At 33.1% G+C, this 15,964-nt stretch overlaps 1 protein-coding gene across 1 annotated transcript in view; it reads right to left on the reverse strand.

Moving 5' to 3' along the window:
• Nucleotides 1-1,130: 1,130 nt before the first annotated feature.
• The window catches only part of LOC119597158, a 97,892-nt gene continuing 83,058 nt past the window's right edge, over nt 1,131-15,964 (reverse strand). Inside the window, exons 2-3 of the mRNA XM_037946687.1 lie at nt 1,446-1,593; nt 1,131-1,287 (exon numbers count right to left, since the gene is read on the reverse strand). Coding sequence (XP_037802615.1) covers nt 1,146-1,287; nt 1,446-1,593 — 290 coding nt within the window. The 3' untranslated portion in view covers nt 1,131-1,145. The remainder of the gene's footprint in view (nt 1,288-1,445; nt 1,594-15,964) is intronic.

Consider the following 15,964-nt stretch of genomic DNA (forward strand, 5'->3'; position numbering starts at 1 on the left):
ACTTTGTTGAAAAATTTGGGAAAAAAAAAAAAAAAAAAAAAAAAAAAAAAAAAAAAATATTATTATAATATATATATATATATTTATATATAATATATATATATATTAAATTTTATATATATATAGTATATAAAAACAAAAATTTTAAATATAATAATACATATATAATTTACAAAAATATATACCCTTACAAAAAATATTACATCAATATACTATACATATATAAAATATACATCATATAACATATACATATATAAAATATACATACATATTCATATACATATAAAAAACAAATAAACATATACATATATAAATATCATACATATATACATAACATAATTTAATAATCATACATAATACATAACAGTAAATTAACTATATTATTAAAAATATATATTATATATGTATATTTATAATATATTATTAATATTATATTGTATATATATAAATATACCTAATAATATATTACATATAAATTATAACTATTAAATACAAATTTACATATATAAAATATATATTAAAATAATTTTATATATATATATAATTATTTATATTTTTATATATATATACATATTAATAATACATATATATAATAAAAATTTTAATATTACCTATTTAAAAATCTATATATAATATTATTTATATTAATATATTATATTATATATATATATAAATTATACAATAATACATATATATTATAATATATATATAATAATAGAAATACCATATAACCCCATAACCCAAAATCATATTACAAAAAAATATATATTATATATATATTTATATATATATATTATATTATATATATATATATATATATTATTATAATATATTTTAATATAATTATATTATTATATATTTTATAATTATCAATATTTATACATTATATATTCCCAAAAATATTTTTATATATAAAATATAATATAAAATTATATATATATATAATATATATTATACTACAAAATAAATATACTATATAAAATATACATATATAATATATACATATTAAAATAATATATAAAAATAAATTATAAAATATACATAATAATATATAATACATTACTTACAAAATCATACCAATACTCTGAAATCCAACTTCAGCAATTCATTAAAATGTTTGATATTCCTATCAAACATTTGCACATTTAAAAAGGATACAATATGTAAGTTACAAAGACTCCAGCTAACACTTCCAGGTAATATCTGTTCTTGTAGTGTGACAATACACGACCTAAGTTCTTGGCATCTTCAATATCTGTTGGTAGCTTTATATACTGATACTCTTCCCTGTAAGAAAGTAAACAAATAACAATAACAAATATCTATACTTGATGAAATATAATCAGCAATTCATGCTTTCCAAAACCTTTAAAGCAGTACTAAAGCAAGAGAAAACCTCAAACTTCCCTTATAACAAAAATAACTTCAGTCCGAGGCCAACTTACGGATCCATCTGTGGGAAGTTTGTGTATACGAATGCAAGAGCACTGAAGGACACTAAGAATATAGCAACGAGGGAGAGGAGGGCACGCTGGGTGTCCATACCCTCGGCCTTCTCCGCAGCTCCGCGTTCGCCTTTTGTCTGCGACATCTCTGAAACAAAGGACAGAGTTATAACTAAAAGGGATAGGAAACTGAAGCACTTGTATGTTTGCACAGGACAAAGATAATGAGATGTAACTGAGAAAAAAAGTAAGAAAAAAGAAAAAGTAAGAAAGAGAAAATTATGCAATTTTCCATCTCCAGAGAGGAGGGAAGGAAGGAAGGAAGAAGAAAAAGAGAAGAAGAGAAGAAGAGAAGAAGAAGAAGAAAAAGAAGGAGAAAGATAGCCTTAGGGCACTACTCAAATATTATGGTGTATATATTTGACCCAAAAATGAAAAAATCATAAAAAATTATTAGAAAAAAGAAATAAGTCACAAACAATAAATCAAAAGTGACAGTAAAACTGTATATCCACACAATGCATAATAATCATACACACAATTTCTGTCAAACTGACTTAATAATATAAGCAAATAGATAGAAAATCACATACTAAGGTATTCTGAAATCATCCTCTAATATCTGTATCAAATACTACATATTAATTCAAATTCTGAATTTCAAATAAATTTCTTTATCAAAATATTTTATCCCTTTCCCTTTTTTTAAAAAATTAAAATTTAAATACTTTTTCTAAGGAAAATTCATGTAAGACCACTTGGAATTGTAAATATACTGAATTTTCAGGGTTTCTGATTTTTCTTTTTTATAATTTGTAAACAATCACTAATAAAAGAGAAAATAAAAAAAAATTATACATATATATATATACACACACATGTATATATTTAATAATCTGAGTATGGGAATAAGTAATTTGGCTTTAATATACTAAGCTTTTACCCAGTCAATTTACATCTTGGAAAAACCAAGCTCCCCTAACATTATAAATACCAACTACCTCCCTGTGATTACAAAATTTCAAAACCTTGATAATTGTGCAAAAAAGCTACAAGTCACCTATACTAACAAATTTAACAGACTGCATTTGAATACTATCCAGTTATAAAAAATTTTACTCTGCAAAACCACTAAACCCAAAAAAATTAGTAGGAATGGGGGACATGTTCTCAAACCCAAATACCATGGGCCCCTTTTTCTTCTGTGCTTTCAAACTCAAAAGATACATTTGCATGTCCTTTTCACTCCTTTACCCAAAATTTTTTTAAAAAAGAACCATTCAACTCTATTTTTTTTAGAAAAAAATTTTAATGGGGCTTGCTTGCCTCTGCCAGAGTACCAAAGGTTGAAGGCTTGGCCACCCTTGATGCCATGCTACGTTTATCGGGTCTTAGAGGAACCATTGATTCCAATCTACTATACGAATTCACATATAGACAAATTAACCCCTTTTCTGAGGGATTTTATAGTGGGGCCCGGGGGCCTTTTTGCCGGGGGGTTATATCACGCCCCACAGCCACCACTCATGTCAAATACCCGCATCCCTGCCGTTTCTTCTAATCTACGAAGTACCAAAAGGGGGAAGGCAGGACCACCCCTTGATGCCATGCTACTGTAATTATCAGCTTTATTATTTTTTAAAGTCTCTATTGCCAAAATTCCTGATAAATCGGAAAATGAAGGGGATTTTTGTTGTTTAAGACTCCATAGTTGAAACATTTTTCGGTCTATATCCAATAAAAAAGATGGTGGGATCAGGAGTTGAAAACGTGGTTTTTTGCTTTTTTGTTTGTTTCAGGTAAAAAAGAGAAAGTGTTAGACCGCTTTAACACCTTTTACGGCAGAAAAAAAAATCTTTTCCGTGATTATAACAAAAAAAAAAACCCTGGCATTTTCCCTACATACTCTATGGCATGTGTTACATCCCCCGGCAGTGGCCCCCCATCCATGGCATGTGCATACATCCAAAACCCTTTGGCAAAGGGTTAACAAACTCGGGGGTGCCCCATCCTTGCGGATCGTCAAAGTCTCAAATGCCGCCACAAGTGGGCAATTACTTAGGCCAAGCAAACCCAGTAAAGTATATCTATCCTTACTAACTTTACCCCAATTTTTTTCCTTCATTTGGCTTTAAAGATGCGACTTACTCGAGAAAAATTACTTCAAAATTTCATATTTAGAAAACAAAAAAATCACATATTAGAAACAGACAGACTCTATAGAGATCTGGAGTTAATACCCAATGATTATATCCAGTATGTAAAAAATTAAATTTGTAATTTATGTTACAAAAAGCTTAACTAATTGGTTTTGATTTTTTGCGGTTGGTTTTTTCCCCAAAAGGATACAGAAAAAAGAGCATGTTTTGCATATTTCCCAAAAACTTACCTGTCAATCCAAAAAACAGCTTTTTTTTTTTTCCCTTGATCTTGTTAGGGAAGTTACACCTCCCTTTCTTTTGTGTTTCTGTAACTTTTACTCATTTCCTTTTAAAACGCCCAAAAACCCTTCCTTCAAAACCCTACATGTTACCACAAAAAAAAACCTTTATATTTACGTCTAAATAGGACTAGGCTACATTAACCAATCGGGGGCATTAAAAATTGCAAAAGCCAGAGCCGTTTCACCGATGGTCAACTCGGTAAACAGCAATACATCTTTGGAAAATAATCCCCGTGTTTTAATACCTTTTTTCCTTTAAAAAATATTTTCGAAAATGCTGATGTTTTAAATTTGCACCCAGGGTTTTTATTTTGATTTTTATAAAAAAGTTTTGCGGGATTTTCTCTTTGTTTTATCTAAATTTATGTTTGTGGACGCAAGACTTCGGGTTTTTTGCGTCATCGTTAGCGACAGAGCTACGCTGAAAGTACTACCCGGGAAAATAATCTACAAAAAGGATAGATGATAATAGATGATATATCCCGGGAACATAGACGACTAGATATATACAGTAGATAAATAGATAAACATACTTTTGGGCTGCAGACAGAAAACATGAGACAGACAGATAGAAAAAATAACATATAGACGGCGGACAGACGACAGAGATAGAAAGATAATACGATAGAAAAAGGATGGGGAAAATTAGTGCGTTGGTTTTTGTGTTGTGTTATTATATATTATATACCACACACACACACACCCCAAAACAAAACCCCCCACACACACACACCACACACACACCACAAACACCCAACCACACAAACCACCACACACCACACACACACCACACACCCACACACACCACAACCCCACCACACACACCCCACACCCCACACACACCAAAACACATATATATATTATAATATATATATAATATATATTATTATATATCATACATTATATAAAAATTATATATAATATATATATAATGTATATATATTAAAATTAATTATATTATTATTAATTAAAAATTTATAAAATAATTTTATATATTATCACTCTTGCTATTTCTGTAGATGCATATTGATATTAGCATCGCTACTTTATAAATTAGGTGGGAAAAACTTTTTTTCGCTGCCCAAAAAATCGCCGGCGCCTACCATTGCTCTGTATCCTCTGGTTATCAATCCCACGCCTAATTATTCCTTCTCTCTCACTACGTATTTCCCCTCTTCTCTTCTGTGGAATTCTACTGCTCGTGGAGGTGCATAGTTTACTACTCCCCGAAGTGCGAACAAAATTTATGTGATTTTTTGTTTCCCCGATTTTATACATTGTAGAAAAACGTTTTTGCCAATCGGGGATTGGGATGGTACTTCAAGTATTTAATTATTATTTTTATTATTATTATTATTATTATTATTTTTTTATTATTATTATTATTATTATTTTCATTTTCATTTTTACCATTATTTTTTTATTCCATTATTATTATTATTGTTTCTGATTTTAATTGTCATTATCACTATTATTATTGTTTTATTTTTTTTAACATTATAAATTTTTTTATTTTTATTGTTAATATTTTATTTCATCATCATATCATTATTACATTATCATCACATCTCACATCACATCACATCATCTTCTTACCCCCATTATTATTTATTTTCACGATGAAAAAGGGAAAGAACAATTCAATTACTTCTTTGAGTGAAAACATACCGAAGAAAAATTGTAACTTTTGGAAACAAATATTGGGGTACTGCGAAATATAGTAACATATCTGTGATAAAATTGCGTACATTTTTGGAGCATCTCTTCCCCTCTTTCGGGCAAAATTTTGTTTTAAAAAAATATGGAATAGCGACATTTTGAGGAGGGGAGAGTTTTGGGAAAATTTGAAAAAAAAAAAAAAAAACAAGGTCTGTGGCGCGGGAGGGGGGGGGGGGATCGAACCGGGAATTTTGAAGGCAGGTGGTTTGAGAGGTACTGGGAAGGTTGTATAAGTACTTATATAGACTTGGGTTGGGGGAGTTTTAAGAACAGTATCGAATTTAAGTCGCGGTGAGAAACGATTTTTATAAAAGTACATACTTTTTAATTTATATAGTTAAAAGCCCCACGCAGCACGCACGCACACAACACCCCCACACACAAACACACCACAAACAACCACCCCCCCCCCCCATATATATATAATAATATATATATATTATATATATATAATACTAAAAAACGACAAACTAAGTTTTGCGTTGTATAATGATCCCGTATTTTTTATAGAGACTAATAGTGTCCCTATGTTTCTAGTTTTGCTTTCCGGGTCTTTTTTTTCGGAAATATGTACTTAGACTCTGTTTCAGTACAATTTGATAAAAAAAAATTAGTCTCTCTCTCTCCGCGTTATTTTTTATGTACTTATTCTGTCTCAAGCATTTTTCTCTTCTACTTTCCCCCTTAAACCCCCCCCACTCTTATTCTATCTTTCCCCCCCCCTTTTCTCCATTTCACATACCCTTTTTTTACCCCTTTAAATCCCATGTATTTGAAAGCTGTTTACTTTTATTCTCGACTCGGGGTTTCCTATGACCTTTTTGTTGTTTTTTTATTAACAAAAAGTGGTAAAAGGACCACCCGCAAACCTTTGAGAATACAGTATGACGTCCACTCTGCTCCTCATTGGAACTGCGGTTTTTTCCCTCTGTTTTATTCTCTTCTCTTTCCCCCCTTGGGGCTTTGAAGTCGGGAGTCGCCGAATCTCCTTTGAAAATTCCCCCTCCAGCTCGCGAGCAAAAACAGCAGGTTTTCTTTAGATCGGACAAGAGGGTTTGACGGGGTGTATCCTGCTACTGCCGGAATTGCCGGAAAACCCGAAAATACGGGGGAGGGTCAAAACAGGCCGTTTCCTTCGTCTGCGTCACTGCGGTTGTGCGGTGTGACAAAACATTGCTTTTCGACTTTTCGCCCAGAAGGGGGGGGAGGATTTAAATCTGGTGAATCGCTTTTGGAGTTGAGTTGGGGGGTCTCCTCGCGCACTGGGGGTTAAAATCGAATCTTCTGTAACTGTTGGGTGAATTGCTTTTTTCCCGGGGATAAAAATTCAGTGATTCAAATGTTTTATGTTTACTCGGGCCCTGCTGTTAACCTTTAAAACTGTGACTTACCCCGCAGAAACTTTGAACCAACTTTTTATGTAGTATTTTAAATTGGGACTTTTAGTAGTCCTTAAAAAAATAATTTAAAAAAATTTTTAAAAAAAAAAATCTTGTAATGATTGCCTAAAACCCTTACTGATTTTTTTTTTTTTATGTGATTCACCTTTACGTTTTTTTTGCCCCCCAGGCAAAAAAAAGATAATTCTTTTTTCTTTTAATTAAAATCCTTGGACTCGTGAAAAAACTGTTATCGCTCCAACTGTAATCCTCCCTAAACTAAACATTACCATAAATATAAAACACTTTCACACTAAAAACCAAGTCTTATTATCTTGAAATTTCCTTTTTTTTCTGTGTAAATTTTGGTTTAAGATTTTTTGTATGGGTTTTACTGTCCTATCAAAAAGACACATTTTTTACCGTTGTTAGATCGCTTTTTTTTACTGATCTTTTTCAAGCGCGAAATAAGGGAAAGGGTTTTAGGGGAATTTTTCGCTTTAAAATCCCACTCCATACTCCGTGCGTTGCTGTACAGGATCAAAAATTTCATTTTCTTGTGATTTCCTTGAGTGAATCTTATTACAATTTCTTTTATCAGTGAAAATTTCACGACAATGTGGGCTGTCCCCCTCATATCGTAAACATGACAGGATTACCCCCATGCAACTAGGTGGCAAATTTGACATGAGTAAAACACTAAATTTTTTCTGTCATCAACATAACGTCAAAACTTGTTCCCTGTCCTTTGGTTGTTAAATGAGAGAACACTGTGACCGAACGCGAGAACAAACGACTGAGCTGTGACGAAACCCCCGGAAGGTAAAAACGCTTTGCAATAAAGGTTTTACGGGCATTCGAGGGTTTTGTAAAAGATGTACGCAGCACAAACATGCTTAAAATGTATATAATCGTCATATGAACTTTCTTTCAAAAAAACTTTAGAAACATCAAGAAAACACCACCCGCGTTTTATTTCACCCTTTTCAGTGTCGATTTCACGGGTGAGACACCTGTAAACTTCCCCACGACCACCAGTGCTAAAAAGGGGGGGTAAAGGCTATTTGAGTAGGAGGCACATCACAGTGCTCTCAAGGAAGTAAAATTTTCATATTCTTACAGCTGACGTTTCACACAAACCGAGAAAAGACTTTTGATCCTCACAAATTTTTTTACTCTCGAGCCCTTTTTGAAGAACTATATCATCCCTGATAGGGTAAGGAGTAATTATCCCAATATTAGTGCCTATATGGTTTTAAGAAAGTTCAGTACAGCTGCCCCTCGGAAAATTTTTGAAAATTAATGAAGGTGAAAGAATGGAGTTTCCTGTTCGAAGGGGGAGCTTTTTTAAAAACTGATTAGAATTTTAAATTAAATTTTTCGGAAGATCAACAGCAAAAACAAGCTTTTTAAAAATATCGATAAAGGTAAAAATGGTGCAAAAAAAAAACCTCACAAACCCCAAAGAAAAATTTTTACAGGGGGAAAATTTAAATTTAAAAAAAAAAGGATCACCGCAAAAAACCGAAACAGAGGGCCCTCCTCCCTAAGAATGTTTGAATTTTATCTGGGTAAAAAATAGATCTGTATTTTTGAACAAAAACAAAAGCTTAAAAAAAAAAAAAAAACATGTTCCGTTCATATCATTAGAAAACGAAAAAAGAACATGGGGGCTCCTCCCAGAAGGAGGAAGGGCGAGAGAGGGGGAAAAAAGAGAGAGGAGAGAAGAAGAAGAGGAAGAAACGGTCCGGGGGCCTCACGGGTTAGTGTGGGGCAGGTTGGCGCAAAGCTATACAGTGTTGGAACAGTAAATACAGGGTTTTTGAATGTGATAATATTTTTGACGTTTTTCCCCTCACGCTCTTTGGGAAAGAAATGCTTGGGGGCTATGGAGGGGTTGGATCGTGGAAACCCTTAAAGAAACAAAAGTAATTTAAAATCATTGAAATTAGAATATATGTTTTCAGATTCCGGGATTTTTTCAAATGGAAAAATTTTAAGTACATATAAAGCCGGAATCTTTAAAATCAAACCTGCATATGTAAGCTGGGGGTGTATTAAAAAAGAAAAAAAAAAAATTGTGTGAAAATTTTTACTGATTGTTGTTTGTATTATATGTGTGTGTGTTTATGTTGCATATATAATTTTAAAAATATTATATATATATATTATTATTATATACATATATATATATTATTATATATAATTTTAAAATTTTATTATATATATATATGTATGTGTGCGTGGTGCGTGGTGTTTGTGTGTGTGTGTGGTGTGTGTTGTTGTGTGTGTTGGTTTTGTGTGTGTGGGCCGTGTGTGGTTTGTGTTGTGTGTGTTGTGTGGGGTGTGTGTATTGTGTTGGTGTGTTTTTGGGGTGTTGTGTGTTGTGGTGTTTGTGGTGGTGGTTGAGTTGTGTGTGTGGGGGTTTTGTGTGTGTGTGGGTTTGGGGGTGTGGTGGGGCGTATATTGTACTTATAAGTATGCTTATATATTAAATTTTTTATATATATTTATTATTATATTTATATATAAAAACCACATACCCACGTATATTTTTGTAATTTTTAAAAATATATTATATATATTAAATTTTAAAATACGTGTGTGGTGTGTGTGTCAGCATATATATTAAAATTATATTAAAAAAATTTTTATTTTAAATATTATATTATATATTATTATTAACCCCACAATTATATATATATAATTATATGAATTTAAAAATTTTTTTAAATATTTTTATATATATATATATATACGTGTGTGGTTGTTGTGTGATGCTTATATAAATATATATTATTTTATTATATATTATATTTTAAATAATCCATTTACATATTATAATATATATATATTATAATTTTATATATATATTAAAATATATATTATATGTACATGTATAGCATAAATTTATAAGTGCACACACCACACCACACACCACACACCCACCACCACACACACACCACACACCACCACCACACACCCACACGCAACACACTTTTGCGCGGCGCACGCGCGTATCGTACGCGTTTTTTTTGCATACGTGTCGGTGTTTTGCGTATCGCATGCTTGAAAGTGTATTGTTGTGTTCATATTCTCAAATCCTGCCGTAATGAATCAACAAAAACACATTGAACAAAGCAAAGAAAAAAATCAAAAAAGAAAATATCAAAAAAAAACTCAAATAAAGAAGGGGGGAAAAGGGCTGCCGTCCATGGTTAATGGTTACACTCTGGACTTTGATCCAGCGATCCCAGTTTCGAGTCTCGGTGGGGGCCTCATCTTTGGACCCCTTTTTCTTGCCTGTCGGCCTCCACTCATGATGTTTAAATTTTCGTGTTTGTTGCGTTTTATTTATTTTTTTTTTTAGTTTTATGTATGTGTGATGTATTTAAAGTTTGATTTTCATGGGGGATAAATGTATTCAGTATTTTTTTTTGAGTGTTGTGTTATAAAAGACGTTTGTCGCTCTGTTTCCCCTCGTGAGAATTTTCGTTTTTTAAAAATAAATTTTACACAATATCTTCCAAAAAATTTATATTTTAGAATATATTGACAAGCTCGTGAGAAACTGAAGAGATGTTTCCCCTAAACTCAAAAATTTTTTACAGAAAATTTTCCCTGCACTCAATCTGACACTATTAAAGGGTTTAAAATTTCATGAAAACCTTTATAAAAGGGTACTCTACTGCGCAGTTCTCCTTGTTATTTTTCAACCGTGATTTTCATTAGCGCTGCATACACGGTCATCGCTTTGCATTGCTCCTTTAAATTATTAGTTTTTGGGTAATGTTTCGATATTCATTGTTTCTTAAATTCTATGCTGCCCATTTTGTTACATGTTATAACCTTTATTACACCCCTATCAATCGAAATGAAATAAAATTGACCGTTACCCTCATGTTTTTTTTATTGACTCTTTTCGTTGTTTGTATTAAGGTACTCACAATTATGCCGGTGTAGGGAATAAAATGCTTGTTTCTTTGTTTTTCTCGCATGAAATATATGTTTCAATAGTTTTTTTTTTTTAACAAAAAAATATTCATATTTCGTTTTAATTTTTTATCATCTTTCCATTATTCTATCTAACAAATCACAATGCCAAGCATTTCTATCTTTCAAAAAAAAAAACCGACTGATATTTCTGATTTAGATAATTTAAACTTCAGAAAAAATGAAGATACCAAGTCATTCATTTATTAAAAAATGGGTTTTGCCGAGTTTTCAGGGAATTAGAAATTTTAAAATTTGTTTTGAATAAAGGGCAAATGCTGAAAATATAGGGGTTTAAAAAAAATATGTTTTTTGGTGTTTTTAAGTTACAAAAAAAATATTTTAGAAAAAGGATCTCCTTTGATTGTAGAGAATAAAGTTAAACTGGTAGACTATGTATTTTTTTTTCCTCAACATTTTTTTAGGACCTGTAACAACATCCCTTTTAAAAAAAAGTTTGAATGTCTTCCTTAACACCAAATAGGTTCACAAAATCAGTGCAATAACACAATCTTTAGAAATGCATGTTTAAAAAACTACTGTTAAGTGGGGTATTTATTGATTTTAAAAAATACCTCGTTTATGGTGGCTTTTTCCCTTGAATACTTATTAGCAAAATTTTTTTTTAGATAATTATTATTTTTTATCAAAACAAATAAAAAAATTTTAATTCATGTGAGAAGGATATAGAAAAATTGTGCTTTCTGTTTTGACATTCTTTTGTCATTAAAATCATAAAAAAAAAATTTAATATATATATATTATATATATATATATATTATATATATATATATATATATAATAAAATATATATAACCACACCACCAATCATACACACACACAAACACAAAAACACACACCCACACACACACACACACACCCACACCCCACACACACAACACACACACAACACACACAAAAACACCACTACACACAGAAAACCCAGACCGCACACACAAAATAAAAACACGACCACACAATAAAAACCCCAGTTTAAACACCAAACACACAGACCCCCACGTTTTAAAAAACCCCACACACACCCACCACACAAAATAAACACACAGTTAAACAACAACACCACGATAAACCCAAAACCACACCACACACACACACCCACAACCCCACCACAACCACACACCCCACCACCACCACCACACAATATTTATTTTATAAAAATTTTTTTGTATAAATATATTATAAATATTATATATATAAAATATATATATATATTTTATATTAATTAAAATATATATTTTTAAATATTATATATTTTTTTTTTTTTTTTCTTTTTTTTTTAATTTTTTACAAATTTTATATAATATATTTTATATATATATATATATAATAATTTTTGTGTTGTGTGTTGTGTGTGTTGTTTTGTTTTGTGTGTGTCTGTTTTTAAATGGTGTTTATTCATATATATTTATATTATATATATATATATATTATATAATTTTTATATATGTTGTGGTGTGGTGTGGGGTTTTGGGGTGGTTTTGTGGTGTTTTTGTGTGTTTTGTGTGGGTGTTTTTTTGTGGTTTTTTATTAATTATTATTTTTTTTTTTTATTTTAATTTATAACTTTTAAACGTGGGGTGGTGGGTTGGTGTTTTTTTTTTGGTTTGTGGGGTTTTGTTTTTTTTGGAATTAATATAGTAGTGGTTGGTGTTTGGGTTTAGAAAATAATGGAGGGGGACCCCGGGTTCCCCCGGGAATAGGCAGCAAACGGGTCACGGAGTGCCGCGACCCATAATCTGGTACACCCGGGAAAACCAAAAATTAAATAGGGAGGGAAAACCAAAATTCCCCCCCGGCCTTCCCCCCCCCCTTCATTCAACTCCAATTAGACGTTAGGTTTTAGTAGGATGTCTCCGAGGGGTGCCAGGGTTTTTGAAGGGGCCACGCGTTCGCCCCTAGGAAGATTTAATTTTAAAACCGCAAAAAAAAGTACAAACGAGTCGCGAAAGTAAACAAAAGGCCCCCCCCCCAATCCCAACAAGTTGCACCAGGGAAAAATAGCGGCAAAAGGGGGGGCGCTCCCCCGGACGTCCCAAATCACCTTGCCCCTCCCCCGCTTATCCCCCGGATTGGCCCTTTACATAAACCCCAGCCCCCGGCAGGGGGTGCCCTGGAGAAATTGCCCCTCTAGAAAGGCCCCCTGTAGCTCTTGCAACGTTGGGGGGGGGCAGCGGGGGTTTCGCCCCCACCCCCAAGGCAAGATTTTTAAAACTTTCAACTAGGGGAAATTCCCTTTAACGCTTCCCAGGAGATGTAAAAACCCCCCGGGGGAATCACGAGCAAGGGGTTTTCACCCTGTTAATTGGGGCCCGGGCCCCCGAAAGGGGCCCCGGGCCAGGGCCGGGGGCTGGGGCCCCCCCCCCAGGGGGGATGCAAGGGGGTGCCTCCCCCATATAGGGCTTCCTTGGGATGGGAAAATTTCCCCGCCCCAACCGAAACAGGACCCCTGAAAAAAAGTTCCCAAAAACCCAACCCCGGCCCCCTTTAGTTTTTTTGCCGTGCCCCCTCTGACGCGGAAAAATTTCAACTTTTGAAGAAAGCATTTTTGGCGCTGTTTCTTTTTTTTCACTCCCCCCCAGAGGCAAACATAAATCCCCGTTCCTTAACCTGGAGGCTTTAAAAAAAACTTTCAAAAGTTAAAAAAGGGGCCCCGCCCCCCTCCCAGGCCAGATGCAAACCCGGGGAAACACGGGTTAAGGATGGCAAATGTTGGCTTGGGGGCCCCCCGTGCCTGGGCACATGGGGAATTGGGGGGGAAGCCCTGGGAGCTATCCTGCCGGGTGACAGGGGACAGAACAAACTAGGGTGAAATTTTCCCCAAAATGCAACCTCTCCATCAAAGGGCCCCTTCAACCTGATGAATTCCCCATTTTCCCGGCAAACCCAAAATCCAAAAACCCCACCAGAAATTCAAGATCCCCCCAGCCAATGGCCCTGGAAAATTAGTTGCGGCAGTGCCACCTCCCTTTCCCGCCCGAAAAATATACCCCCCCCCAAAATTATTCCAGAAGTGGGCCTATTCCTTTCCCTTTAAGCCGCATGGGGGATTTAACTTTTTTTGGGGCCCCCTGCCCCCCAGTTTTTCGGGTTTTTAAAAGGGGATCCCGAACTGAGGGGGACTAATTACCAGTTTGTTAAAGTTTTTTAATGGGGCAATTTGGCCCCTCAAACTCCCCCGTTTCCTAAGTGCTGAGAGGGGAAAAGTCACGAAAAGGTTGCTAAAGGGGGAACACCCCCGGAGGCCCCTGGAAACTGAGAAACCCTGGGGCTTTGCAGTAAAAAAGCCCCCTTAAGGTGGGGCCCTTCCCAAGTAAAAGGAAATGCCCGACCCCTGCGCAAATAGCTTGAGGCCGCAATAAACCTTCCCCCCAAAGGGGAACAACCCATTCCAGACCCGTTATGGCCGGTGGGGTTCAAACTTGGGCTGCGGGGACACATTCCTTTAGCAAGCAGCGGGAGGCCAAAGGGCAACGTATCCGGGGCCGGATAAACCCCGGAGTTGAACCCAAAAACACCCCCAAGCCACCCCTTTCCCCTTTTCCCGGGGCCCCCAAGGAAAATATCCCCGCCCCCTCAGTTTTTTTCCGAAAGTAAAAAAGGATTTTCCATTTACGGATTTTTACATTTTTTTATCAAGGATGACGGTAAAAGGGGGGAAATTTTTTAGGGGCCCCTGCCTCCATTTTTCTGTTTATTTGGGAATCAAAACCCGAGAAAAAATTTTTTCATTCACCGACAACTAGTATGTGTTTAAATTTTTAAATTTAATTAATTTAATTTTAAATTAATAAAAATTTAAGTTAGAAAGGTTTTTGCCGTTTCCGGAATTTTCCTTTGGAAATTTTAGCATTTAAAAGATTTTATAAATAAACAAGCTTTTTTTTTTAATTGGGCGTTTTAAAAAGTGAAAGGGGGACAGCCTTCCCACCCCCGCATTTGGCTTCGTAAGGAGGGGAACTAACCCCCCTTTTCCCTTTTTTCGCCACCAACCACCCAATTTCCAGAAACCCCTTTTTACTCCTTTGTTCCCTGGAAAAGTTTTTTTAGCTACTCCTTCCCCCAAAAATCCTTTACTAAGGAATGGATCGAAAGGGTTTTTTCTTTTCCGGAAAAATTAAAGGGAAAGAGGTTAAAGTCAAAAAGCAGTTGAGGCACCACCCCACCCGTTTAAGGGAAATTAAATTAAATTTTTTTTAATAAATTATTATTATTATAATTTAAAATTTTATTTTAAATTGTGAAAAAATTTACTTTAAATTTTAAATATTTTGTTTTTAAAAAAATTCAATATTAATTTTTTTTATCTATATTAAATATTTATTATTTAAAACAATAAACTGGTTTTTGGGGGTTTTTTATTTATTCAACAACAATATTAAGTTTGGGGGTTTAGGTGTGTATATATTATTATAAAAATAATTTAAAATATATATAATATTATAATATTAAAATATTTAATTTTCTTTTTATATATATATATATTTTATTTATTGATTTGTTGTTTGTTGGTTTGTTTGGGTTTGGGTTTGTTTTTTGTTGTTTTTTGTTTTTTTTTTTTTTGGGTTTGTGGGAGTGGGTAGGTGTTTTGGTTTTGGGTTTTTTTGCTTTGGTGTGTGGTGTTGTGTGTTTTTGTTTTTGGGTTGGTTTTGTGGTGTTGTTGGGTTTGGTTTTTGTAAAAAATACATATAAATTATTTATTTATATTAATAATAATTTTTAATTTTTTTATTAAATTTTCTTTAAAAATTAAATATTTTTATATTTTTATATGTAAAATAATTATTTTAACCCAAAAAACCTTTTTAAAAAATTTAAATTATCAAAAGTAAAATATTTAAAAAATTTTAAAAATTCTTAAAAATTTTTAATTAAATATGTGTTTTTATTAATAAAAAATTTTATTTTTTTAATTTAATTAAATTTTTATATATTTTTTTAAATATAAATTTTATAAGTAAAATTTA

Source organism: Penaeus monodon, chromosome 38, assembly GCF_015228065.2.
Source record: "Penaeus monodon isolate SGIC_2016 chromosome 38, NSTDA_Pmon_1, whole genome shotgun sequence".
In the NCBI taxonomy this organism is placed as follows: domain Eukaryota; kingdom Metazoa; phylum Arthropoda; class Malacostraca; order Decapoda; family Penaeidae; genus Penaeus; species Penaeus monodon.